This window comes from Monodon monoceros, unplaced genomic scaffold (assembly GCF_005190385.1).
Source record: "Monodon monoceros isolate NGI ecotype Baffin Bay Population unplaced genomic scaffold, NGI_Narwhal_1 Super_Scaffold_15, whole genome shotgun sequence".
Lineage (NCBI taxonomy): Eukaryota > Metazoa > Chordata > Mammalia > Artiodactyla > Monodontidae > Monodon > Monodon monoceros.
Window position 1 is genome coordinate 54,811,807 of NW_021703771.1, and position 27,722 is coordinate 54,839,528.

The 27,722-nt window shown below is 35.3% G+C and overlaps 1 protein-coding gene across 1 annotated transcript in view; it reads right to left on the reverse strand.

The window, feature by feature from the left end:
• Window positions 1-27,722, reverse strand: part of PTPRK (protein tyrosine phosphatase receptor type K) — a 572,439-nt gene that overhangs the window by 37,903 nt on the left and 506,814 nt on the right. The window contains exon 14 of the mRNA XM_029223468.1: window positions 4,756-4,894. Within this exon, the coding sequence (XP_029079301.1) occupies window positions 4,756-4,894 (139 nt within the window). The remainder of the gene's footprint in view (window positions 1-4,755; window positions 4,895-27,722) is intronic.

The window sequence follows — 27,722 nt, forward strand, 5'->3', positions numbered from 1 at the left end:
ATTTTAAAAATGTCTAATTCATAGTAGCTTCACTACATCTATTTAAGCAGCTTTTAAAAATATGTCTGTGACATTTTTTTCTAATTATGATTGATAATGCCAGTAACCCTAAGTATTACAATGACAGTATCAAAACCTACTACATAGTCTAGAATATAGAAATGCTACCTATCAACTAGAAAGGCAATCTCATTCTAACATTATAGATAAATGGATGGCTAATGGTAAGCTTATTGATGTTCTCATAATTAAACATTTATTGATTCCTGCATGTTTGATGCTTTGTCTCTCTCTGAACAACCAGCATATATAATGTACACTTCAGGACAGTTAAGCAAATCATTTTGCAACTCCTTGAGTTTGACAGATGTGCAAATGACTTTCATTATCAAAACAGCCAACAGCATAAACTTCTGCAGGTGGATATATGGGTGGGCTATAAAGAGGAAAAGTGCTCCATCATTGTATGAAATGGTACATTTAATTACCTTTGGCTTCATCAAACATGATTTAACAAGGATATTATAATTCATCAAAATAAGCTAGGAGTACTGCTAGTTTACACCTGCTTATTTTAGCAGATTTTAAGAAACCAAATGTTTATGATATTTAAAATGTTGGCACAATTCCGTTATATTCATTGAGACTCTTACCAAAATTTTTAGTAAAGCTAGCTTAAATTTACCTAGTGAAATCATATTGTGGGATATATGCCCCAAAAGTACTTAATCACCATCCTTAAGTCTCAAAATTTTGTGGATCAAATACTGATCAAGCAAAGACCAAGAAAACTTTGTTGTATCACTCCTTTGGACTGGATGAATACCCTGGAATTTAAGGTAATAAACTGAAAATGATTAGTGAAATAGAGTGGACAATACTCGCCTTCGTCATCCAAAGTAGCATTTCATACCTAAGCATAGGAAGAGCTAAAACTTTGGAGGACAAAAGGAGATATGCGACACCTAGCTGTGTTTTGTGTAGGTTGACAGGTTTTCTTTTTCTGGTCTTGGTTTTACAAAATCATTTTCCTATTTAAGTCATAATAAACAAACTCAAAATTTCTTTTCTAAAAAGAATTTTTTATTTCTTTGTCACTGCAACATTATGCTTTTAGCAGCCCAAAAGGTGTTCTGAAGTTATAACCCATCCTGGATTCCTGGAAATGTGGAGAGAGATGTTATCACAGTAAGACCTGACCTGATTCACATTCTGTGAAGGTATTTTGAATGTTCTTCTATGAATACATCACTTGGCTCATTTTGTCAAACATAAGTGTTATGTAAAGATAGGTATTAGTGAATTACAAACCCTATCTCTACTTTACCAGATAGTGAGACATCACATTGATAAGGTACAGGTTTGACTTAAGTAAATAAATGATGCTTTAGGCTGTAGACTACGGCTACTTATGGAAAATTGTAAATAAAAATTAAAAGTAGCTGAACATACAGAAATACAATATCCCTTTTTAAAAAGATTAACAAAATAGGTTAATAGGTAAACTTTATAGTTTTAGAGTCCAGGAAAACATATTTTTTGAAATGTCACCAAAATTGCAAACATTCTGTTTTTTGGTTTGGGTTTTATTTATTCATTTTTTTGAAAAGGGATACTGCATCTTTAACACATGTAAAGTCATATATCACCCATTTTCTACTTACAGGTAGTAGGAGTAAGAATAGTAGCTCCTCCTGGCAAGCAAATCACAGACAGTGGAAAAAGAGAAGCAATGGTGAATGAAAAGCGTGACTCTGTCACATTCAATAAAGCAGAAAAATGTGCGTTAAAAAATAAAATAAAATAAAGTAAAATTCATGTTTTTTTGGTTTGTATTTCAATTTGCTCATGCATTGGTTAGATATCTTTTGCCATGCAATTAAACAGATACGCAATAGAAAATAAAATATAAAATACATAATTTGGAAAAAATAACATGCTGACTTTTTTATAGCCAAAAAAATTGAAAAATTAAATGGATTGTGTATTTTCAACATGCAGTTAAGCATAATATCATCCATTACCATCTAAATGTCATGACAGATGGAACAGCTGTGTATAGAACTTCTACACTAAATTGACTATTTTTTTTAGATACAAAACATAAAGATCTATTAGGTTAATACAGAATATATGCAGAATGACACCTAAGTTTCTATAAATAAGTCATTATATCTTATTAATACACAGGTACATACATATATTATGTGAATATACATATGCACCATACACTATATACGCACAAAGATATTTCTACAGTAGATGTATGTGACCATGATATCACACACAAACATTTACTGTACTGAAGCATAATTTCAAATTTATGTTTGGAATTATTAATGTACTCATGCTGCGAATTTAAAATAATACATAACCGATGAAAAAATGGCATACATTTGGAAATAATTCAACAGTGATTAAATTAAAATGACATTGCGTTTTGAAAGATGCAATATCCCTTTTCTTAGCCTAAAAACTTACTTTATATATACCCTTAGCTGTAGAATTTTACTAAATTAAATTCCAAACCATTTCTTTACACAACAACCAAAAATACACAGATTTTTTTTTTCAACATGAGAAATATACCTACATATACTATTCCCAGTGAGGGACAAAGTCTTGAGAAACTTAACAATTTCCCACAAAAATAAAGATCCTAAGGGGCTAAAATAATTTGCTTTTCCATTATTTTTATTATAAATTTGTGTATTAGTATATAATGTAGGGAAAATACATTATATACTAAAATTGTTAACTTTGATACTAACCAATACTGTTATGTATCTATGCTTTTGTGTATGTATAATAAACATATTTGTGATTGTCATACACAATATATGTGTGACACACTACATACAACTAAAAGTCATTACAAAGTTTCTTAGGTAAGTAAGGGATTCTTAGTTATATTACACACTAGAAGGTAATATATCTAAACATGTAACTTCATCTATCTATAAAATTGCAACTTCTCTAGTCGTAGAGGTAGTGATGAGGAAGAGAAACAAAAGCCCTAGCATACTTTCTAGTAGAAGACAATCAATTAAAGCATAATTATGAAAACTCAAACATTAAACATTTTAATAGAAAGGCTCATTTATCCAACCATTTAAAATATGAACCAGAAAAAGAATTTGATGCATTAGGCAATTTTAGAGAGCTGTCAGAGCATTTTACCCACACAAAAAGAATCATGCTTAGAGATTGTTTTGGTGTACTTTAGAAAATTTATGTTTCAATTTTTTGGTTATTTTTAAAACAGATGGCCACAGATAAGAAAGGCTACAATAATAAGTGTTTTCAAATAATTAACCAATAAAATCAGTAAGTTTAACCCAATTCTAACTGAGTGAAGACATAACCAGAGGCCATTTTTATGTTTTCATATCCAATCTGAAGTGGCTGAGATAATTTTAACTCTAAAGCAAAGTTTAATTAACTCTCTAAACTGTTTAGTTTAACTCTCCAAATATAAATTTAAGCTAAATAGAAACATAAGATCTGAAAGTTATATTCAAAGATTTTATTGATCTTGATCGGCAAATTTGTGTTAGTAAAATACTTAAATCTTCCTGTCTCAAATATGATGTATTTTCCAACCACAGAGGTAAACAACAGCAAAAAGAGAAAGCACTATTGGGGAAAGCACGTATGTAGCTAATTTAACACAAAACACTACGATGCATACCTAATGTTTCTAATGCAGATGTGTCTTCTCCAACATATATATCTCCAGGGGATAATTGTAAAGAGGCAATACATTAAAATAAACTCTCATGGAATCATTAAACATGTAGTATGAGTCTTATCTATATTATTAATGATTTATTTTGAGTACAAAATAACAATCAAACATTATATGATTTAATATAATGTAAGCAACATCTTTTATTATATTCAATATAATTAATGAATGACAAACACTTCTATACACCAAGGTATTTTAGGACTATACTCTGTAAAGATTTGTTTTTAAATCCTTCCAAATTTTAATATTATTTAAAACATACAATTGGAAAGATTGGAGAGTTGTATTAATTTCTAAAACAATGCCTTACAGATAATGACACTTTATGGAATAGGAAAAAGTTCAAGTTATAAAAACTGTATTCTTTGAAATGTTTTCTGGTAGAAGTATACCTTAATCTCCCAAATAGAATTCAATTTAAATTCCTGTAGGTCTTAATATCTTCATATAATTCCAGAAGATGGCGATATTGGTTGATATAGTATAAAAGACTAATGCTCAATTTAAAAAAATTGACTCTTCATATTAAAGTGCTGAAATATTTAGTCAGTGAATATTAATATACAATTTTGTAAAATAATGCCCATATTCTTCTTATCTTATTTGTAGCCAACATTTAGAAAAACAGAGTAAGAGTACAAAATAATTCATAGACCATAACCCAAATATCATAATAAACTCTTATTTTGCCATTCGCAATACATAATGCTTCAAAACATAAGATACGTTAATAACTCAAGCGTTTGAGGAATTTAAATTCATACATTAATTTCAAGGTTAAATTGACAAAAAGTATATTTTATATCCAAAATTAAACTGCAAATAACCAATAAGAATTTATTTACAAAGCATAAGAAACAGACCCAGATGCTGGCAACATCATTAAAATTCAATTCTTGTTGTGTGTTCTAATTTAAAAGCACTCAGGGAAACAAAAAAGTGCTTCAAAACTAGTGACAGTGACATATGGTAAGTGGGTGGGACAGAACAAAATCAGGTCTTACCTCTTTTTTACAATTAATATGACAACTAGGAGCAGAAGGACGAACACCAAAATCCCAGCACTAATTCCTGCTATTTTCACCACTCTGTCTGTCTGCTTGGCTGGGTCTGGAATCACTTCTGGTTCTTCTGTTGCTGCTGCTAAATGAATCAAAAATATAAGTTACTGAAAGCAGCTAATTATCACAGAAAGGAAAATTATTCCCAGCTAAAGCTTACCACAAAAAGACAACTTATTTTATTTGAATAAAGATAATCTGAAAATATAAATACGGTAGCATGCTAAACTCCAGCATGAGAGACTTATGGTAAAGAGAAACTTTGGAAGAGAGATTTTGTTAACATAAAAAAATAAAAACTTAGAAATAGCTATCAAAGGGAACTGTTTTTCTCCAAGTATCCTTAAAAGTAAGAACACAGGAGTTTTAGCAAATAGTACAGTGGAAAGAGACAGGGTCAAATTTAGAGATTCATTCTTTATCACTTCATTCAATAATCACTTCTCCACTAAAATGCAAGGTGTTGTGCTTGGGCCTTTAAAGCAGTGTCAACGGCATTTGTCTGGGACACAAAGGGTTAGGTTAAATAAATGCCTAGTCTAAGTGCTGGAGGTGTGAGTTTATGATGTGGTAAAAAAGATTTGAAATAAACAGTTTGGAGGAAGACAAGAATAAGCAAAGGAAAACAGATTCATTAAGGAATATTTCACATTCTCTTAACAAATAAAAGCCAGGTAATAAACTTGGGAAACAGAACTCTGAGAAGACGAATTTTTTTTTTTAATTCTTTATAATCGCCTCACTTTCTTTCTTTCTCAAAGCCACCACCATCCTCCACATACATACACAATTAATATTATAAATCCTACTCAATTTACAATCTCCAGTAACCCTTGGAAGACATCTTCCTTTACCTCATTTGCCTTGAAAACTGGCAAGGAAAGCATTATTATCTACATTTTACAGATTAAAAAACCTGAGGCTTAGAGATATAGGACAGATTAGAAATTGCTCAAGAACAGAGACAAAAAAAAAAAAAAAAAAAAAAAAAAAGAACAGAGACAAAAATCTAACATATCTTCTATCTTCTAAAGCAGCATTTCTCAGTGTTTCCAGATCCATGGCCCCTCTTGCTAAGAATCTGTGTGACGGAGGACAGGTGATTCTTAGAATTAGGCACATGTGGGAAACTCTTAAAGCGCCATCAGTGTCAAGAGATGATGGCTGAATGAACAAACAAAAGGATCCCTAAATCCAACCTCAGATCTTCCTAATGGATAATTGGATAATTCCCTTTTAAAATTACCCATTTTTCTACATTCCAATCCTTTCTTCTTTAGCTTCTCTCTCTTGGCTTCTTTATCCCCAAACCTCTGCTTTCACCTCCAGTTATGAACATTTAAATATCCACTTCAGTTTTCCAACCAGCCACAGTTTCCTCCCAAAGGGGATGGACACAAGGTCGTTAACTTTTAATTTTTCCAAGTAGGAAATTAAAAAGAACTAATATATCTAATATCGGTGTCATTTCATAAAATGGTGCTTTAAAGGTAAACCAGTAGGAAACATAGTTTGAAGAAAAGTGTTAGAGAGAACACAGTTAACTTTGGAAAATAATTCTCTATAACTGTCTTAATGTATCTATTTCAATTGGATAGGATAAAATCCCCATGGACCAGTATTTGGTACCCATTATTCTCAAGAAAGAAAAACAAGCCTTCAGTTTGTTTCTTCTGGTAAGCAAGGGAGTTTTCCTTTCTGACTTGACACTTTCCATTATATCCAGGCTTCAGGGAATTTCCAATCTCAAATAGAGGTAGTTCAATGCTTACCACATTTCAAACTACATATTATGTTTCAATTCATCAAAACATGCATTAAATATAATGGAGATCTCTTCTTTCCCAAGAGCAACTTTAGAAATACATACGTATATCAGTGTGTATGTATAAATGTATGTGTGTATTTATGTATGTATACATATATATTCAATAAAAACAGGGGGAGTATATTTCCAAGTTGGATAAAAAGCTAAAAAGAATATATTTATTGTTTGTAATTCTCAAATTGGATTGGTTTGACACAGTTACTGCTTGAAATAGGGAGACAATGTTTGCTGTAGAAATCTCTTGAAAAAACTTCAGGGCATGCAACGAATCATTATTCACTATTTAAAGCTTACGCTCATAAGTTTCTGTGCTACATGTGGCTTTCAAAGGGTAATGATAATGATCCCTTTGTGATTTTCTGACTTAACTCACAGAATTAAACTTTCTGAAAGTCTTTGTAAGATTATTTCTTGTTCAGTGAGGTAAAAAAAAAATATATACATATATATATATATATGTATATATTTTTTTGCGATACGCGGGCCTCTCACTGTTGTGGCCTCTCCTGTTGCGCAGGCTCAGTGGCCATGGCTCACGGGCCTAGCCGCTCCGCGGCATGTGGGATCTTCCTGGACCGGGGCACGAACCCGTGTCCCCTGCATTGGCAGGCGGACTCTCAACCACTGTGCCACCAGGGAAGCCCAGGAAATATATTTTTAATATAACATTTTAATTCAATTAAACACATGCTATTATGGAATAACTTTACAAAGATATTATGCTGTAAGTAGCGTATGTTATATTTCATAAGAATCTTCAGAACTGCTAAGCTCCACCAGAAGCAGACAACCCTCACAATATACACAGGCGCAAAATGGACTATCATCACGAAGTACGAACATCCAGCCTTAATACTAACTGTGATTAATTATTATATAACAAAAGTGACATGTAGGTGATGGCTAAACAATTTCAAATACAGAAGATGAAGAGTTTTTTTAAAGTCTCACTAAATAATATAGATTTGCTAATAAATTAATCTAAACATATTTCCAGAAAAGAAAAGCCAAATCTAAAAGTAAATTTCTGACCAAGGATACTGATAACCTTGCAGGTGTATTCAAGGTGCAAAGTAGTGAAACATTTATAATCTATTATGTAAAACAGTGTTACTACTTTAAAGTCAGAATATATGTACTTGTAAAACAATGGACTTCAATTAATATTTACCAAGTGGTTAAGAAAGAAAAAAACACCAAGTTCATTCATTTGAGTTGGGTAAGATTGCTTGTTTGTCATGATTACAACTCTGGTGCAAAAGAGTTGTTCGTCAATGCTTCAAATCATTATAAATCTTGAGCATTGAAGGCTAATCAAATTCTCCAGGAACATATGATTTGGTGGTTGTTTTCCCCTGATTGTGAATCCTCCTCAAAGTCTTTAGCTATGACTTATTATTACTATTACTAACAGCATTTTTATTAAATGTCTGTATAAATTTATTACATTAGATACCTTAATCACATGTATTTCTCCCACTTCTTGCCCTGCTAAACCAAGGAACATAAATATCCTATTTAAAATCATTCAACCTTAGAAGATTCATTAATGGAAACACAAGCAGTAGCCCCTAAGTGAGCATTTTCTATTTTCTTCAAAGAGAGCAAAAAGCTATTATAGTGACTGCACCCCTGAGCCCCGTTTATAATTTATGCACATACACAAAGGCAATGTGGAGCACCTTTTTCAGAAATGCTTTCCTTTGCCATAAATCTTTACATTTTTTATCTGCCAAAGAATATTCAAAGAGTTCCCAGTGTTCTGAAGCCTAGAGCAGCATAATTTTTTGGACAGTGGGAAAAAAACTAAGGCAGTATTTTACTTTTATGGAGCAAATTTATGAGATGCATTTTTTTGGCAAAAATAGTTAAAGCAACTTTATAAATTGTGTCCTTGCTCCCACTACTTAAAAAGAATTTACCAAAAACATTTAGGTAAAAGGTTTAGGTAAAAAATATACAAATATTTTTTGTATATACATAAATTTAATTAAAAATTAAAATTACACAATAGCTGCAATGATACAAATGCAATCCATCTTCATGATGGATATGAGAGATAGAAGCCTCTAAGTACAATATATTAGGTGATCTCACAGCGGCTTTAGAGACACCATCGTCCTGCAAATTCTGCATATTCCCCAGGTATTTCACTAATGCTTTCTTTCCTCTTCAGTTATAATTCTGAAAAATTGTTCACACTCACTTTCCAATCATTACTTAAAATCCTAAAATCAGGCTTATGTCTCCCAATGCCACCAACCCACCATCACCACCATCTCTAATGACTTACTGGTTACTGAGTTCAATGTACAACTTTTCTTATTTCATGCAACCTCTTGATAGCATCTGACATTGCTATCCACTCTCTCTTTGAAACACTCCTTTCCTAGGGCTTCCATTACTTGGCCATCTCCCAGTTTTCCTATGACTCTAGCTTTTCCTTTCCAGATCTCCTTTGTGAGTCCCTCCCTTGTTTCCCTTAAAACTGGGTGCTGCTTTGAGTTCCTCAGCGACAACTTGAACCTCTTGACACAGTTTTCCATACTTTCTGGCTTGATAATTTCATCCGCTTCTGTCAGTTCAGTTGCCATCCGTGCTGGTCACTCTCAAATCAATACACAGTAGTCCCCCCTTAACCAGTTTCACCTTCCATAGTTCCAGTTGCCTGTGGTAAACTGTGGTCCAAAAATATTAAATGGAAAATTCCAGAAATAAACACTTCATAAGTTTTAACTTGCATACTGTTCTGAGTAGCATGATGAAATCTTGCACCATCCCAATCCTTCCCACCCAGGATCCCCAACCATCACGTCATCTGCTCCTGACATCCAACCATCAACTTCGTCATGGCTCCGTGATTCAGGATCACCTGAAGCAGATGATCCTACTTCTGATACATCGTTAGAAGGTCAATAGTAGTAGCCTAACACTAGGACACAATGCTTATGTCATTTACCTCACTTCATCTCATCAGGTGGGCATTTTATCATCTCACATCACTGCAAGAAGAAGGGTACATACAATAAGATATTTTGAGAGAGAGAGATGCCGTATTCACATATTTCTAACTAAGGCCTCCAACCTGAACTGCTGACCCATATAGTCATCTGATTCTTGTTATATGTCTGCACCTCAATGTAGGAAAGTCACCTTCAACACACTATATCCAAATCTGAACTCATAATCTTACCCTCAAACCAGTTCTTCCCCTAGTGTGTCACCTTTCAGAAAATGACACAACTTTCTACATAGTGTTCAAAGCCAGAAACCTGAGCATCATTCTTGAATCCTCCTCTCCTTATCTCTAGGATTAACATATAATTTATCATCCAAACTGGAATGCTTTTGAAAGTAAAGGGGGATACTCTTAATAATTATGACAGGACAAAAGGCAAAAACTAGAATTGTCCTGGGCAAACTGGCATGTATAATCACTTGACTTTTTTTTCCTCATACAATTAGTTGCAAAGTACTACTACTTCCTAAATATCTCCTGTCTCTACTTTTTCCATCCCCACTGCTACTGCCTTAACTCCGGTCAACATCATCCTTCACCCAAATTGCAGCTGCCACCGGTCTTATCTCCCTGACTGCATTCTCTAAGCCTAATCCACATCAAAACCAACATTGCAGCACATAGTCTTTCTAAGACTGTACCATGTCACTCCACTAATTAGAACCCTCCAACGGCTTCCCACAGCTGTTAAAATAAAGTTCATTAAAGCAGGGGCCATGCTTATTTTGCTTACCATTGTATTTCCAGTAGGACCTGGAAAGGAGCAACTACAAAGTATTGGTTGCATAAATGAAAGAATAAAACTAAACCTGCCTATGGTTGATTGTAATGGCATAAAGAAAATCAGTTGTCTTTTAAAAAAAACACAAGGATATATTTGACCAGACATATATCTTGTTTTTCTGGGTGTTGGCATAAGACGAACTTGGTACATACATTTCTAAATTGTCTCTAGAAATTTCGACCCCTTCTGCTAGCCATTCCTTCACAAGGCTAACCTTCTACCGTCTGCCACATCTACCACCAAACCCAAGTGCAGGGAAATTCCAGCATCATGCGAAGTACAGGAGATTTGATATCAGCAAGACTCTATTTTAATTCTTAGTTCCTTCTCTTATTTGCTGTGTGGCAATAATAAGTTAGCATCTCTTAGAGTTAAGGTCTCATCAAAAAGTAAAAATAATAACAGTGCCTATGTTATATAGCTTTTAGAAATAGTCCGTGACATAATGACGGGAAATATTTTTTATTAACAGAAACACTCGTAGTGGAAAGCAGAAGTAGATGCTGCTGCCCTGGGTAGAGATGGCCTAGATGTTAGCCCTTTGTGCCTATCATATAAAAATTAAAAATTATGAATAGGGGAACTGACATTACTGAAAAAGTTTTTAAAAAATCTTAGCAGTCTATTGTATAAATATATAATGATGAGTTTTGTAAAGTGCATGTTATTAATTAAATAGTCTGCCACAGTGGATGTCTAAGCCTTAAGGGCATCTTGAAACATGCATTATTTAACTCAGTGATTCTTTGAAGTCACTTGCTTCATCATGTCATATGATCTTATGAAACTTGTCTTAGATTATTGAATAAAACACAGGGTCTGTCAGAGTTTTATATTGGTGAAAAGGGAAAACAGCTATATGTCACACATTTTCTTTAAATAATTAACTAGAATATAATTTTTGTTCTTGTTTAATAAAGATATGGGTATTATCTGAAAATTTCTGATGTGGAAAATAACAGTGCAGAAGTCTATGGAGGCTTTAAACAACTATGAAATTAAAGTATAGATTAATATTACAAATATTTAAACTTAATTTCACACTGCTTAAGGCAACTTTTTGTAGTCTTAGATTCTCTGAATTTGTTTTTAAAACCATAGTTCAAAATGATATATAAAATCCTGAAGAAATAATAGAAATACTTTTTGAAAAAGCAAAAGAAATAGGTATCACATTTCAGGAATGTACTTAAAAGTCAAAAACCATGTAAAATATTATTTTTTATTTCACAGTAATTTAATGAAGGGCAAATACTTAATTTTACATATGGATTCTCCATTAAGCTTCCCATTTCAATTTATTTAATTGGGTAAAGTAGAGACTTACTGTGTTCTCTAACTTCTTAAACACAGTGGAGTCTGTCTACCAAGTTACCTCTGAAATCTGTCCTTAATTCTCCATTCCATCTTCTCACTGCCTCAGATCAAGACCCAGTCATCCTGCTTTTTCACTAAGCCTTTCTGCTTCCCATGTAGGCCTCCTCAGATTTATCCTCTATATTGCCACCAAAATGAGTTTTCTAAGATGCAAATGTGATTAAATGACTCCTTTAACTGCTTTCCATTCAAGAGGAATGGCAAATGTTCTTGGTATGGCATATAAGGCCTTTCAATATGAGGCTCTAATCAACCTTTTCAATCTCATCTACTGACAATTACTTTAGGGCAGGGGCCCCCAACCCACCCGGGCCGCCCAGCAGGAGGTGATCTGCGGGCGAGGGAGTGAAGCTTCAACTGCTGCTCCCCATTGCTTGCATTACCTCTTAAACCAACCCCTCACCCCACCCCGTCCGTGGAAAAATTGTATTCCACGAAACCAGTCCCTGGTGCCACAAAGGTTGGGGACCACTGCTTTAGGGTATCTTACAACCCGAATCAGTTAAAAGCATCAGCCATTCCCCAAATACTGAAATACTCCTCGATCTATTCCAGGGTTTGGCAAACTGTGCTCCCTTGGATTGCATCCAGCAGATTTTGACTGCAACTATTATTATGATTGCAAATATTCCAACTTACAAGATAATGCCAAATGGTTACTGATTTAACATACCCACAGCAGTGTATGTAAACTCTGTTTAAATTACATCTTAAAACTTTGTATTATCAGACTTTTGTAATTTTTGCCAATTTAGTGCTAGAAAATGATATTTAATATGCATTTGATTATTAAAATCATCTTTGAGATACTTGTTTGAAATATTTATACGTACTTCTTTTCTGAAATGCTTGGTGTACAACTTTAACCCATTTTTTCCATTTGGGTTTCATCTTTTTCTTATCTGTTTATAGTAATGTTTTATGTGTGAACACTAATCCTTTGTCAGTTATAAGTGTTGCAAATACCTTCTAGTGGGTGACATTTCTTTCACTTTAAATATAGTATCTTGATGAATAGCAGTCCTTAATTTTAGTGAAGTCAAATATATTAATCATTTATTTGAATTCGTAAAAACAATCTCTTCTTTTTTTCTCTAAAAGTTTTAAAACTGTATATTTCATATTTAACCCTGGCTTTATCTGGATTTGCTCTCTGAGTATAATATACAGTAGGAAGGTATTTCAGGTCCCTTCACCTGACATAAATATCCAGTTATCTGTGGACAAGTTTTCAATTGATCCAATGATCTACAAAACCACTTTTGTCCTATATCCAAATTATATAAACGGAGGAATTCAGTTTCCAGATTTTCCATTATTTCCCAAGAGGCAATATTCTGTACTGACATAACACTGTTTTAAGTACTATAGCTCCATAGTATGTTATAATATATGATGGGCATGTTTCCATGCCTAGTCCTTTTCCTCTGAAGTATCTTGACTGGTCTTTATGTTTTGCTATGGGTAACTTCTTCAGATTAAGGTCCAGCTGATACATGATCCCTTCACTTCTGTTAAAGCTGCTGTCAAAGTAGTCCAGCCACAGCAAAAGGCTTATTTTTCAATTCGAACAATTGTGCTTCTCTTCCTAAAAGTTCCATTTGGTTCTTTGCAAATGGTTCTTTGTTTAGTAACTCTTGATAGTATCTTGCTAATCTTTATGATTTGCACTTTTGTTTCTTTATATATTTTGTACACAGCCTTTAGCTCTTTTGTATTCTGTACTTGACAGTCCTAATCCCTGCAGTCCTCTGGGAATTAAGATCTGTTTTTTCTGCTATATCCCTCACAGTGAATTACTTTCATGAATGCTTGGGGACCTTTGATTGTGAGTTAATTGCTTCATGTTAGTCTGTGAGAATCCTGCAGACCTAAATTGATCATGCTTTCATCTAAAAAAGAGAACTTGCATCAGCTTCTGCCAGTAACCATGAGGTGACATAGGGCTCGGACCATCTCTGCACCCCTCAAAAGTACCAGCTCTATATTTTTGTTATAACAAAACAATTGATCTGGGTTTCAGTCCCCGCTCTGCCACTCACTAGCTGGGTAATCTTGAGTAAGTTATTTAACCACGGCATTCCTAAGTTTTCTTATCAGTAAAATAGAAATGATAAAAATACCTAGGTTCTAGGTCGATGGAAAGATGACATGTGCTAAAATACATAAAGTCCTTAGGACAATACTTGGTACATAAGGTCTCAGTAAGTGTAATAATTAAATAAAACATAATTAAATTCAGATGAAACTCTTTTACCAAATCTAGACTTTTGAACCATAGCTAATACGTGTTCAAATAAATAGCATCAAATGGAGAGAAGTCTAATTTCTAAAAGTACAGAGTTATTAACATTACTCTTTATCACATCCCATATTTGTCGAATACCTCAGGGGTACAAAAGACTGTATTAGGCTAAAAACCAGAAAGATGAACAAATGCTCTTCCTTTAGAGAGTATATAATCTAGAAGCAAAATGATAAGTACTTAAATAATTGTACTTATTAGCAGAATATGCCAAGTACTAAAAAGAGGAACAACCAGGGGTCCTGAATAGGGGCATAGAACTGTATCTGGTTTGCTGACATCCTAAAACATTTCTTAGAATTATTCAACATCAAAGTCCAACTCTGATTTTTAGATAAGGAAAAAACTCAGAAGAGGTGAATGGCTTTTTCGTGGTCACAGTATTAGTTATTGACACAATTAAAAATATAGTTCATGCTTCCTGACTCCTATTTAGCACTTTCACTTGGGAGAAATGTGATTAGCCACCTATTTTAGGAATATTTTTTGCCAGTACAAACTCAAAGAGAGAGCGAGAGAGTGAGAGAAAGAGATCAGAGATGTATCAACTTCAATCACTACCTAAACATAAGAAAGGAGTAAAGTTGGAGAGATAAAAGTACAAATAAGGGGGCTTCCTTGGTGGCGCAGTGGTTGAGAGTCCGCCTGCCGATGCAGGGGACACGGGCTCGTGCCCCGGTCTGGGAGGATCCCACATGCCGCGGAGAGGCTGGGCCCGTGAGCCATGGCCGCTGAGCCTGCGCGTCCGGAGCCTGTGCTCCGCAACGGGAGAGGCCACAACAGTGAGAGGCCCGGGTACGCAAAAAAAAAAAAAAAAAAAAAAACTTAAAAAAAAAAAAAGTACAAATAAATTGGCAGTCAAACCAAATCCTTTCTAGAAAAAATCAGTCATGAGTAGATAGATGGATGAATGGAATCTTAAATCCATGAAGAAGGCATGGTTTTCCTTCCTTTCATTAATAAATGAATTAACTGTTGTCCCTGGCATGTACCTGGCACAGTTCTAAGCTCTGAAGATTCACCACTGAACAAGACAGAGAATATCTCTGCTCTCATGCAATTTACATCCCTGTGTTGTGAAGCAGATGAGACGCAAGTAAATAAGCATCATCTGATAGTGAGAAGTTCTACGCTGAGAATTAAAATAGGGGATGAGGCAGAAGACCATGGGGACCTCTTTAGATTCAAAGGTGAGGGACGATCTCTCTGAACAAAACCTGGAGGTAGATAGTGTGGCTTTTTACTGACAAAAGGAAGAGTGTACCATATCAGTAGCAAAATGTTTTGAATACCTTTTCTCTGTACTAGGTATTAAAGGGGGTTCAGAGATTACAGAGCTGTCTACCTGATTTTAAAAAAATGTTATTTTTTTAAACCTCAAGTAATACAGGTGATCAACGAATAACAGTAGAGTGAATTAAAATTAACTTGGGGAAGTAAAAAAATAAGAAGACCAATAATATAATGCTATGACCCTGGGGAATAATGAGCTGGCCAACATTTATGCCAAAGGTACAGGAAGTGGAAAGGAAAGTGTAAATGATAAGGAACTACACTTTCCACATACTAATTATTATGTGTAGGACATCCAAGTAGTAGTGGCCTATTAAGAATAAAGTAGATTGAGCTGAAGATTACTGAGAAATAAGTCAAAACAAACAACGCTGGATCACATATACACACACAGTGTTTATAAAAGTAGGCTACAGAACAACTAAACCTGAACCTTAAAGTGAAATGTTTATAAAGTGATAATGTAGATATCTGGTGTTGTTGGGGGAAGAAAGCTTCATGATAATGTCAGTGATATTTTTTTCTCCTATAAACTACAAGATCAGGAAAGTCTCTTCTTCAGGGAAAAATCTGGAATATTAAAATCCAGGCACTGCATTTAATTAAAAGGCAAATGCACTTGACATTTTTGTTGGCACAGAACTCAGAATGCCAGATCTGGGCCAGTCATCCCAATATGTCATTTAGAGCACAAACAGGAAACACACACATGCACGTGCACGTGCGCGCACACACACACACACACACACACTTGAATGTAATATAATTTGAAATAATAGAGAAAGAAACAGAAACCAAAGAAAACCTTTATTAGTGCTCAAATGTGGATGTGATAAGGATGTGATGTAATCTAAAATAAATATGACCTACCTTTAACCTATTTCCATTTTCGTTATTTGTAAAATGGGGTTAAGATTAGCTGCTTTGGGGCTGCTTTTTGTTATGAATCCCACTTTCATTTTCAGCAGGTCATTTTCCACCAAGCCTTGGAAAATTCAATAATCTGGCATATCTCAGGAGAGCGTGCAACATGGTTTAAATCATATTAATAGAGGTTGCAGTGCAATTTTCACAGGTGTTTATTTACTAAATTATAGCCTGCCTTAATATTGTACAGAGGAGCCAGATTAAAAAGTGATTTCATTTGAGTTCCAGCTTTTCTAAGATAATTTAGTATAAAGTCTAAATGATTAATAAATGTTTTAGAACTTGAGATTGGTTTTAATCCTAAAATATCTTTTGGCTGTGAGTGAACAGTTAGGAGCCACATTTTTAAATGGTTCTTGATGGTCTAAAGTTATCTAAGCCCTGGCTATATTTCACAATTTCTACTTCTCAAAATATCTAGCAAACACTTAAATCCAAGATACTTTAATCAATTACATTTTGTACACTTCTAGATAATAAGCCCTATTTTTACACTCAAAGCCCTCCCCTTGTCTAAACAGGACCCCTTCAATAGAAAATTTCTATCTCCTCAATGAAGTCTTCCTCTGTTCTTCAATCTCACCCTCTTCTGAATTCCTATGCCCTTATAGATTCTGTTTCTTACCTGTACTGTAAATCACAGCCTAATAGAGGTAGGGTGGAGTTTTGGGAGGAGCAAGGTTAACATTCGCTGATTATATGAACTCGGAGGAAATTAGACATCTTCTCTGAATACCAGGTTCTTTTATGAAATGGGGCAATAATACTCTTTCATACATATTCTAAGGAGTAAATGAGATAATCTTAAAGAAAGTTCATCAAGGTTTGTTTCCTGTGTGTGTTTTCCATATCTTTTCTTCTTTGAGGGCATACACCAGCATCTCTCTCTCTCTCTAGCAAATAGTAGGGATTCAGGAAATACTTGATCTCCAAATCCCTCACGTGAGTTAGAGATTTAACCACCAATAATCTGCACGACACTGTTTGGGAGACAGAGTTTTATAGTGTAAATGCAAATAGGCTACCTAAGCTTTTTGCCTATTATTTTAAAAGGTATGTATTTGGTATAAATTCATTCTCAGAAGAAGAATGCCCATCAGTGGTGGCTTCAGCTCTCCCATACCCTGAGAAATATCCTCTTCTCTTTTATCCTTGCTTTATATTCCACTGTGACTAATTGTTAAACCACGGTGGGTTTTTTGTTTTGTTTGTTTTGTCTTTTTGCCTGTTGCCCATCCCAACTGTTGGTCCCTTACTTTTCTTCCCTTAAGAGCTAATTCTCAGAGCCCTCAAACAAGTGGCCTCATTTTTCTTTGACCTTTAGTATATTTGCTTTTTCAATTACCTCCAAGCTCACTGAATCCACTGCTCACATACATCTTCCACTTTCTGTTTTGAATTCCTTAAAGCTGGTTTCTAAGCACCTCACTCCAAATGAGTCCTACTACTGTCAAGGACTCCTAGCTTATGGGGAAAAAGAAAAATGTCATTTATTCTGAAGAGATCTCTGAGGCACTGTCCCCCAGTATGACCAGATCCCACAGCTGGGTTCCCGGTCCTCAGTACTCGCTGGCAGATCTGCTCTTCTTGGACAATGCTGAACCACAATTCTTCCATTAACCTCAATGTGAACTTGCTCTTTTTCATGGGCTTCTCTGAGCCTTAGATTTTATAAGCATATTTCTTTTCCAGTCCCCCCAACCTAATACGTTTTTATATTTTGGGGATATAGAAAGCCAAACGTTTCAAAGGAAAATTGTGCTCTTCTACAAAGTTTATACACACTTGGTAGATGATGTGCTAGATCCTGTCTAACCTTAAGTACTGGAGATCACTACGTAAACCAACATGCTCTGACACAGAGATAAGACACTTACTTCATAAAATCCCATCCTCAATACACTGTTCTTCTTTAAGAATACTGAACTTCTCTTACCTGTAGTGAACTCAATAGTGGGATCAGCAGAAGCCAGGAAAAGGGCAACAGAGGTAAAGCAAAGATTAAAATCTGAACAACGAAGTACAACTTGAGGAACTGTGATCATTAAAGATAGTCAATAAATTATTAATAATAACATCATGTGCATACTAACAATTATTCCAAGATTCTTAACTGAAGATTGATTTCTAATTGCCTTGACAAAGAACAAGGTGAAATTACAAGCAAAAAATCAGGTAAAATCATAGGCTCTACTCTGTTTTTCTTATTGGTTTTTGCAGCATAATAATTCCTTCAATTTTGCAAGAATAAAGATTAGTGTCTGTTTTAACTCTTTCATTTCCTTCTTTCAACTTCTTTTCCTTTCATTTCCTCTAGATAACGTTCACTCGGTTTGCTCCACATCTCTTTTCCATATCATATTAGATCTGTGAGATTTCTCCAAAAGCTTAGTCTTGAGTCTGCAGAAAACAAGAGCAGTAGTGTGTGTGCATGTGTGCGTGTGTGTGTGCCTCACACAAGCTCTCCACTCTCACCTGCACAGCCATGTTGCACCTGTGATTTCCAAGCTGCATTTATAAGGGGTGAACTGGCAAAATTCCACCCACTACTCTTTCATTAGAAGTGGACACAGAATCAAAAGGAATTGAATCCAAATCGACACAAGACAGCTGGCCCCATCCCTCTCTGGTAGCAAAATGAATGAGCCTTGACAAGGAGTGTGAATTCGCTTGTGAACAGGCAGTTCCCAGGTAGCGCAAACTTTTTGCTCAGTCATGGACATGTTACCTGCTACCAATGGATAGTGGGAATGAGTAGGTCTGATTATTCTAAATGATGAGCCCCAAAACATGCTGATAGGAGACAAATTCAATCCTGGGTTTCAACTGTGCTGTGTTCAAAGAAAAAAATATTCTTCTCTTTGCAAGGTATCATTATATCACAGGGGATTTCATAAAAGGAACCAACCATGACACAACTCTCGCTGGAAAGGAAACTGCACTGGAATTAGGTTCCTGCAGTCATGTCATAATCCACCTGAATTTACCTTCTCAACATCCTCTAACCTGCCTCATAGACCTGAAGAAATAGAACATCTGGCTAATGACTGAGGGCTTCATTTTGTAGCAGGAAAGAAGGATGCCAAGTGTGACACATTCTTCTGAGGACACACCTGATGGTTTCTAAAAGAAGGAGTGAGAGTCTGAAGACTCTCAGGGTAGCTTTAAGAAGGAAAGAATGGGGAAGGAAGGAGAGGTGTCCTTAAAGGAAACCTCTTGTGGAAGGTCTAAGTATAGAAGCATGCTTCTCACTGATGGTAAAGGAACTAAGTGTACTTAAGTCAGCTATAATTCCCCTGTCTATCCCTTCTTCACCATTACAGTCTTCCTTCAGGACAAGACCTTGAATAACCATGTTGCTTGCAGTTTGAACCATTTAATCTGGTGGAACAAAATGGGGTGGGTACATGGGTGGGAAGGGATGGGCCTAATTTGCTCCATTTCCTCGGATCTGGGAAGCCAGTTGGCTTTTAAAATGGATCAGCAAACTATGATCTTGTAAATCCTCTTGTTTTCCAGTAGCATTTTTAAAGAAAAAGACAAGATTAATGATTCCCTATTATGTTTGCAATACAATAAATGCATAAATTTAGTATCAAGTTTAAAAAAGTGCTATTTTAATAGGGTATGAAGCTAGAATTACATTTTAACTAATCTCTGAAAACTAATAGAATTTATCAGAGAATTTACAAGCAATTTTACGCAGCACACCATGGTAAGAATAAACATATTTTACTGTTCTGCATGGCTAAGTGAAGAGACCCACCTCTGGACAGGAACAGAGAGGGTGCCCAGCTATACTAGTGTTCCAATTAAGAACTGAGAGGAAGGCAGGGAGCTTCTATCAGAGATCAGTGGTTACCACTCACTTGGGCATCTGTATGACTTAAACGTGTATATTGAAACCAGTACCCCTCTTTAGAGAGGACCAGACAACCTCAGACCCATTCATCTGTTCTGTAGCCCTTCCCTACTAACTTCTTATTGGCTCCATCTCTCTGGAGAACTCTGAATAATATACTACCATTCATATTATTTCCAGCACTGAATTTGCCTCCAGCGTGTTTGAACGTCCTATATTTTGCTGTGGTTTACTATGAAAACTCTTCTGGGAAGTATTCTTTTCAAAAATATGATAAAAACAAAGAAACAATCACTTCTCAAGTAGTATATTTTAAAATAGAACCATTTTAATCTCTTATTTTTGCAATCAGAGAACATCTCTAGGGCAATCAGATAATTCAGAGATTTTAGTCTCTGTCCATCCATATTTTTGTTTTCAAAACAGGCATTGAACCTACTCATGAAGTTCAAGCTACTTAAATATTCCAAGTCATAACAGTAACTCAATCCTTTAAATATATAACATTTCAAGCCATATGAGCACACTAAAATATTTCTTTGTTACAGCTGTGTAAACATCTGGATAAATCATATCCTATCATGTCACCATGTACTTTAGCAACTGAAAGTCGATTCTAAGCACAGGACCACAACTACTTGCAATGTAACAGATGATGCTCTCAATATAAGACTATGTTGCTATGGCATCAGCAAACCACAATCTTATGAATCCTCTTGTCTACCCAGTACATTTTTTAAGGGAAAAGAAAATATTAATGGTTACTATTATATGCTTGCATTTACAATAAATATAATTTCAGTAGCAGGAATGGAAATTAATAATTTAATAGTTTTGTAGTACATAAAATTAGAACTACATTTGAACTGATCTATGATAATTCCCAGAATTTACCAGTAGACTTTGCAGTATTACCACTACATTTTTGCAGTTCATTAGCATGCACCAATAAAATGAATATGAAAGAATAAAATGTAACAGCAATATTTACCTTTTCAAGGAAGGCCACACAGTGCTAGTTTATTTTGCAGTACAACAAGCATATCTCTGACATATATGGAATAGATTCTACAAAGCTAAAGGAATTTACCAGCCCTTTTAAATTAGATTATCTCAAGCTATTTCCAAATCCCCAACAAACATTGAAACAGAGTTTTGTATTCTAGGTATGTGAACTTGGCTAACAACAAAGATTTGCATAAGACATTCTTTCCCTATGAGGCCAAGTTTTGTTTTTCTTCATTAGTTTCTATAAATTCTTATTCCAAAGTCTCTGATTCAGACAGTTTGTTTTCTCCAACTTTTGTAATATCAAAGTTATCTAAGCTGAACCTCAAAGGAGACAAGATATTCTTATAAATTTTTGCTAAATTGTCTTACCTTATAGAGAAAGACTACATAAACACATTTAAATAAAGACGAAAATCAATGGTTTGTAGTTTAGAAAACACTGGTTATATCCTTGCTCAAAAAAGATAAAATACCGACTAAACAGCTACACCTAAGATACATATTTGTTTCCAACTGTCTCTGTAACAAATTTACCACAAACTTGGTGGCTTAAGACAACACCCATTTATTCCCTTACAGTTCTGGGGAATCAGAGGTCCAAAAACAGTATAACTGGGCCAAAATCAAAGTATTGGCCTGTTTATGCTCCCTCCAAAGGCTCTAAGTGAGAAGACCATCCTTGGCTCTTCCAGCTTTGGCAGCTGTTAGCATCACATCACTCCAACCTCTGTCTCTGTGGTCATGTTGCCTTCTCCTCTGGGTGTCAAGTTTTCTTTTGTCTCTTTCTTATAATATACACATGATTGGATTAGGGCCCATCCAGTTAATACAGGATAATCCTCTTGTCAAGATCCTTAATTATATCTGCAGATATTCCTTTTCCTTATGAGGTCACATTTATAGGTTCCAGAGATCAGAACCTGATAGTTTTAGGTGGCCATTATTCAGCCTATTAAAATCTGTATGCTTTCTAATGTGTTTTAAAGAAATTTTTCCAGATAAACGTGGTAGTTAATCAAAAGAATCCCAAAGGAAAGAAATCAAAGTGATGGTGCTGAGTGGCAGGGAACAGAGAAGACAAAGATGACAATTTGCCACCTTTGACAGTGCTTGTCACAGGTCTGCTTCTCTTCATTCCCACTGTTTAGTTATTTGTTTTTATTGCTAACAGAACCTCTCCACATTCTGCACATACTCATACACACAGTAGCTAGAGAAGGGCCTGTGATGTGCTTCAAAACTTTATTATTCTATGTGTACAATGTACCAAAATGTCCTTCCTTTAAATCAGGTAAGATAACACAATGCAGTCATAATAGCTGTTTCTCAAGAGCTGAAGGGCTATATGTGGAAAAGGTATGAGAATCATTCATATACGCCAACCTTATTTTCACAAAGCCCTTAATATAATGAAAGGAGTATATACCCTAATTCCTATACCCTAATTCCTCTTGCTTCATCACATGTTCCAAACTCTTTGCATCTCCAGCTGTGGTCCTGCTCTATTCCTTTGTTGCAAGTCGAATCTCCTTTGTTCCTTCAATGTCTATCTCAAATCCATCTTTTCCATGACGCTTCCACCACTTGCTCTGGTAACAAATTACCACTTCATATATGAAAATCTCATGGTCTTTTTTTGAAAAGAATCTTTTTAAAATTAGAATCTCACAGTCTTTTAAAAAAAGGTCTGGATTATTCCTTGCTTCATACTTCATTAAATATACATATATTTTCCCCATTACACTGAGCTCCTTAAAGGCAAGGACTGTCTTACTCAGGATGGATGTTCTTTGACCTGGTCCCCATCCCTATCCATCCGTATGTTGCTAAAGAGACTTTCATATGGCTGAGGTTCAATAACTGTTCAATTAATTAAGCTTGTTCTCTACTTTGGGCAAAGTAGTTCTGACTATATGACTTTGCTTCCCCAGTCAAATTATAAAGGAGAAAGATGATCTTTTCTTAGTAAAAAGGATAGTTACTATAAGACACATAATGTATATTTCTTAAGGATTTGAATGACTAAAGAGGGGCAAGATTTATACTTGAAATTGGTTATTTTAAATAGCTACCCAGAATAAAAATTATTGTTTCAAAGAAGAGAAATAACTGTTAAAGGAGTACATTATAGCATATGCTTTAGTCTTTCAAATGATATAATTTCTCTGGGGAAAAAACCTCTTTCAAAGTGTACATTCAAATAATATGTACTATCAAATAGTACATCACTTTTAAAATTTCAAAATATAGGAGATCAGAGACAAATTTATTTTATCCAAGCCAACAAGTATAGAGTCTTTATTTGTTCAACAAATACTTGAATACTTTTACATGCCAGGTGCTGGATAGATGCTGGGGATGTATCAGCCTGTAAGAGTTAGAACCTATCTTTTTAGCTTAAAGAGGAAAAGAGACAGTATACAGCTAATTGTGATAAATCTTCTGACATAAAAGATAGGGTATTATGAGAAGATTCTAATCTAGTTTAGGGAATAAGAAAAGGATAATTATGCTGAGGCCTCAAGGGTGTGTGCCAGTGAGACAAAATGTTGAATGAATAGATACTGCAGTCATAGGGCTGTAACTACGCAGAGTGGTCAGAGATAAGAGAAACAGGTTTGCGAGCGTCCTACTATAGAATATTAGTATACTGTAGTATAGTGACTGCAGCCATACTAAAACCTTGTAGCAAGAGTACAAGGAAGAGGGCCCAGATCCAAGCCCCGAGTAGGGGTTAAAAACAAAGGTAACAGGGTGGGTAAGCATTTCAGACAGGTTCAAAGGCCTTCTTGCAACAAGCAATTAAAGACAGCTTAGTGTGGCTAACTAGTGGGAACTGACACAAGGCCACACTTGAGAGCTAGGTTACAACCAGATAATGCAGGGCTTTGTAGGCCACACTAAAGAGTTTCTTTTTTTGTTTTTTTTTTTTTTGCGGTACGCGGGCCTCTCACTGTTGTGGCCTCTCCCGTTGCGGAGCACAGGCTCCGGACGCACAGGCTCAGCGGCCATGGCTCACGGGCCCAGCAGCTCCGCGGCATGTGGGATCTTCCCGGACCGGGGCACGAACCCGTGTCCCCTGCATCAGCAGGCGGACTCTCAACCACTGCGCCCCAGGGGAGCCCCCACACTAAAGATTCTAAGCTTTATTTTAAGAGCATTTGGAAACCACATGCTCTTATTTAAGAGCATTTGGAAACCACAACGAGTATTTTAAACAAGTGTCATAAACAGATTTTCATTTTTAAATGTTCTCTCTGGTTAGAATATGAAGAGGCAGTAGGAAGAAGGCAATGGCAGACTGGAAGGACCAGCTATGGTGATACTACAGCGGTGCACACAAGACATGAAAGTGGCTTTGACTGAACTAGTAGCAGTGGCCATGGGGAAGAAAAACAGACAGATTTAAGAAATGTAGGTAGTGGATTAATAGTGTTTGATGATTGGTTGGATAGGGGATGTTAGGAAGAGAAAAGAGTCAACCATAATTCCCAAGTATTTGAACTACTCAGTGGATGGTAGTGATATAAACTGAGATAAAGAACACTGGAATAGGGGCAAGTTGTAGGAGGGGAAAGATCAGATTAGTTTTGAACTTCTTGAGTCTATGTGCCAGTGAGAAAGAGACATTACAGCTACAGGGCTGTAACTCGGAAGAGATATCTAAGAGATACAGGTTTGAAAGTCATCCTAAAACAGAACATGACTGCAGCTATGGTAAAGTCTTGTACAGCAAATCCAAGTGAGAGGAGAAGAGGGCCCCTATCCAAGCCCCAAGAAACACCAAAAAAGAAGTAAAAGCTGGCAAAACATGCTAAGAAATTGTGGATGGAAAAAACCCCCCAACAAACCATGATAGTAGGTTATTATGGAAGAAGCCAAGGAAAGCAAAATTCTTGGTTTAGTCCTATTCTAAGTTTAGATAGACAGGGGAAGTATTTACCCAAAAGGTTATTTTTAATTGTGATTTTTCAGTATGAGAACTAGAGGGGAAGGAACATGTTTATTTGGACATTTTCAAATTGCACAAAAGACTTAAGTTCTTTGTAAAGTGAAAAAAATATATATATATTATTTTAAACCTCATGCATGGAATAAATGAGTTACTAAGTATGATACATCTAAAGCCTATAATCCATTAATAGATAGCAACTAGAAATTGACAAGGAGCATTTTGGGGACAAATTTGATAAAGCAGTTGACAGTATATCAACAGTTCTCCAAAAGTTTACAGTCCATGAAAATTTTATCTACATATGTGGTTTTGTATTATAATGATGAAAATCATATTATGTCTAGCTTGTATTTTTATGAGATCTCTCTGTAAATATCTTAGAAAGAGTTTACAGGTTTGTTTTACTGTTATTAGAATAGCCAAAGAACCAGGTATGACACCGTTTTACAGATCAAAAGGGCAGCAGGAAAAATTGCTGTGTACTCTGGGCAAGTTACTCTGCTTTGTTGAGACCCAATTTTCTCAACTTTAAAATGGGATAAATCCTGCTCTTTAGGTTTGTTTTGAAGATCGCTGAATACATACTTAGATCATTGAATATACATCTGGAAGTGCTTTGCACATAGCAGGAACTTAATATATAGATATAAGTATCAAAATTATGGAGTAAAAAATTACTGGCATGCAACATACAACACACTTTGGCAAGATTACATAATTTTGAAAAATATTACTAGCATTTTTTTGCATAGTGTCTCATGCAAACCTTTTTCAAATTATTTTTAAAATGGAACAGGGATTCAGTGGTAGATGAGGAAGTTATTAATCATTTTATATTATTTCTCTTCCCCTTGCAATAAACAGAACACATCTTCACACTGAAATTGTGGCTTACCGAACATTCTAACCATCTCCCCATTTCATTCATTCAGTTTGTATTTGTTAATTCATTTAATAAATATTTTTGATCACCTGCTGTGAAAGCGGCTGAGGGCAGACTCAAGGGTGACCCAAGCCCTGCTCTCATGGAGCCTACAGTCCAAAAGGGGAGACAGATGTTAAACAAAAAATTATAACTGAGTTCAGTGCCACAAAGGAAAAAGACAATTCACTTCTTTTCCAGACTTGACTTATATTTCACAGTGCCCAGAGAAGTCTGGATTCTTGAGGGACCTCACCACTTGTCTCATAATTTACAACAATCACTAGTCTGGCCCCATTAATGTACACAGCTAACACACACTTTCACTAGCAAGAGAAGAAAATACCTAACATCACCATGTGAAGGCTAAAGTATTTTCACTTATTCATCGTATCTTGGAACAGCGCATACATCATTTTTCTTAGAAGCAGACTCTACTAGCATGATTCCCAATAGACAGAATTGTTTGTCCCTCTAGCAAATAGGTGATTATTGTCTGGCTGTTCATTAGTTCATTCACTGAAGAAATATGTACGTTAGGCAAAAATGTAAGTCAAATGGTATAGTTAGCACATGAAAATGAGTTAAGACAGCGCCTGCCTTCAAAGAGTTCGATAATCTTTCAGGAAATTGTGCACCTAAAAGCCAAAGTGACCTTCTAGAAATTTTTTTCACAACTTCCTCTGTTGAATGAATGATTACTTAAGAGCTTCTTAAATGCCAAGTTCTTTTGATATATTATTTCAATCAACTTTCACAAGCACCTATAAGGCTGGGAGGAGGCATTTGTATCTTCCTTTACAGGTGAGGATGAAGACACAGAGGCTGGTATCACCTCTTCCCTGGTCTACCTGGCAGTGCTTCCCTTATTGAAGTTTCTGATTCCAAATCCCACTCAACTCTATCTATCTCCAGCATTCATGTGTGGTTTTCCTACTATTGGCCTGTTTAATATCTTACAAAACTTTCAGAGAAAATGAAAATGGGAATGTAAATTAAATAACAGTATTTAGCCACCTAAAATGAAAACACATAATGTGGGACAAGCTCATGATACAACAGTAAGTACAAATAATAAGAAATTACAATTGCTACAATTATGGAAAATATTTATGTAAGCATTTGATAAGAGGAAGGAAACAGCAAAAATAATAATTCTGTAAGGATATAGTTTCAAAACATTTCATGTTATAAAATTGTTTTAATAATTTTTTAAAGCAGAGGAGAAAATGAAACCCTGAAGAACTATTGATAGCTGGCTCCTGCTCTCAAGGTTAAGTTTAATCCTGAGTCTTACAGTCCTCCTATAACCCTGCATCAACATACCTTTTAGCCTAATTTCTCTACATAGCTTTTCCTGAACATTCCATTAACTTTGCTCGTACTGGTCCCTATTCTAGATAAGGTTTCTGGTCTTTCCACCAGCCGATCGCAAGTGTCATTTTGTACAGCATTCTTTTTTCTGTCTTGGCACATTCTATCACAATTATTAGCTCATCTGTCAGGCTCTCTCACTATTCACAATTCCTTGAAAGCATGAGCCACATCTTATTTTTTTCAATGTGGCAGAGGGTAGGTGTGCAACATAATTATGTTAATTGAGTATTTTTGTACACTTCCATCAGTG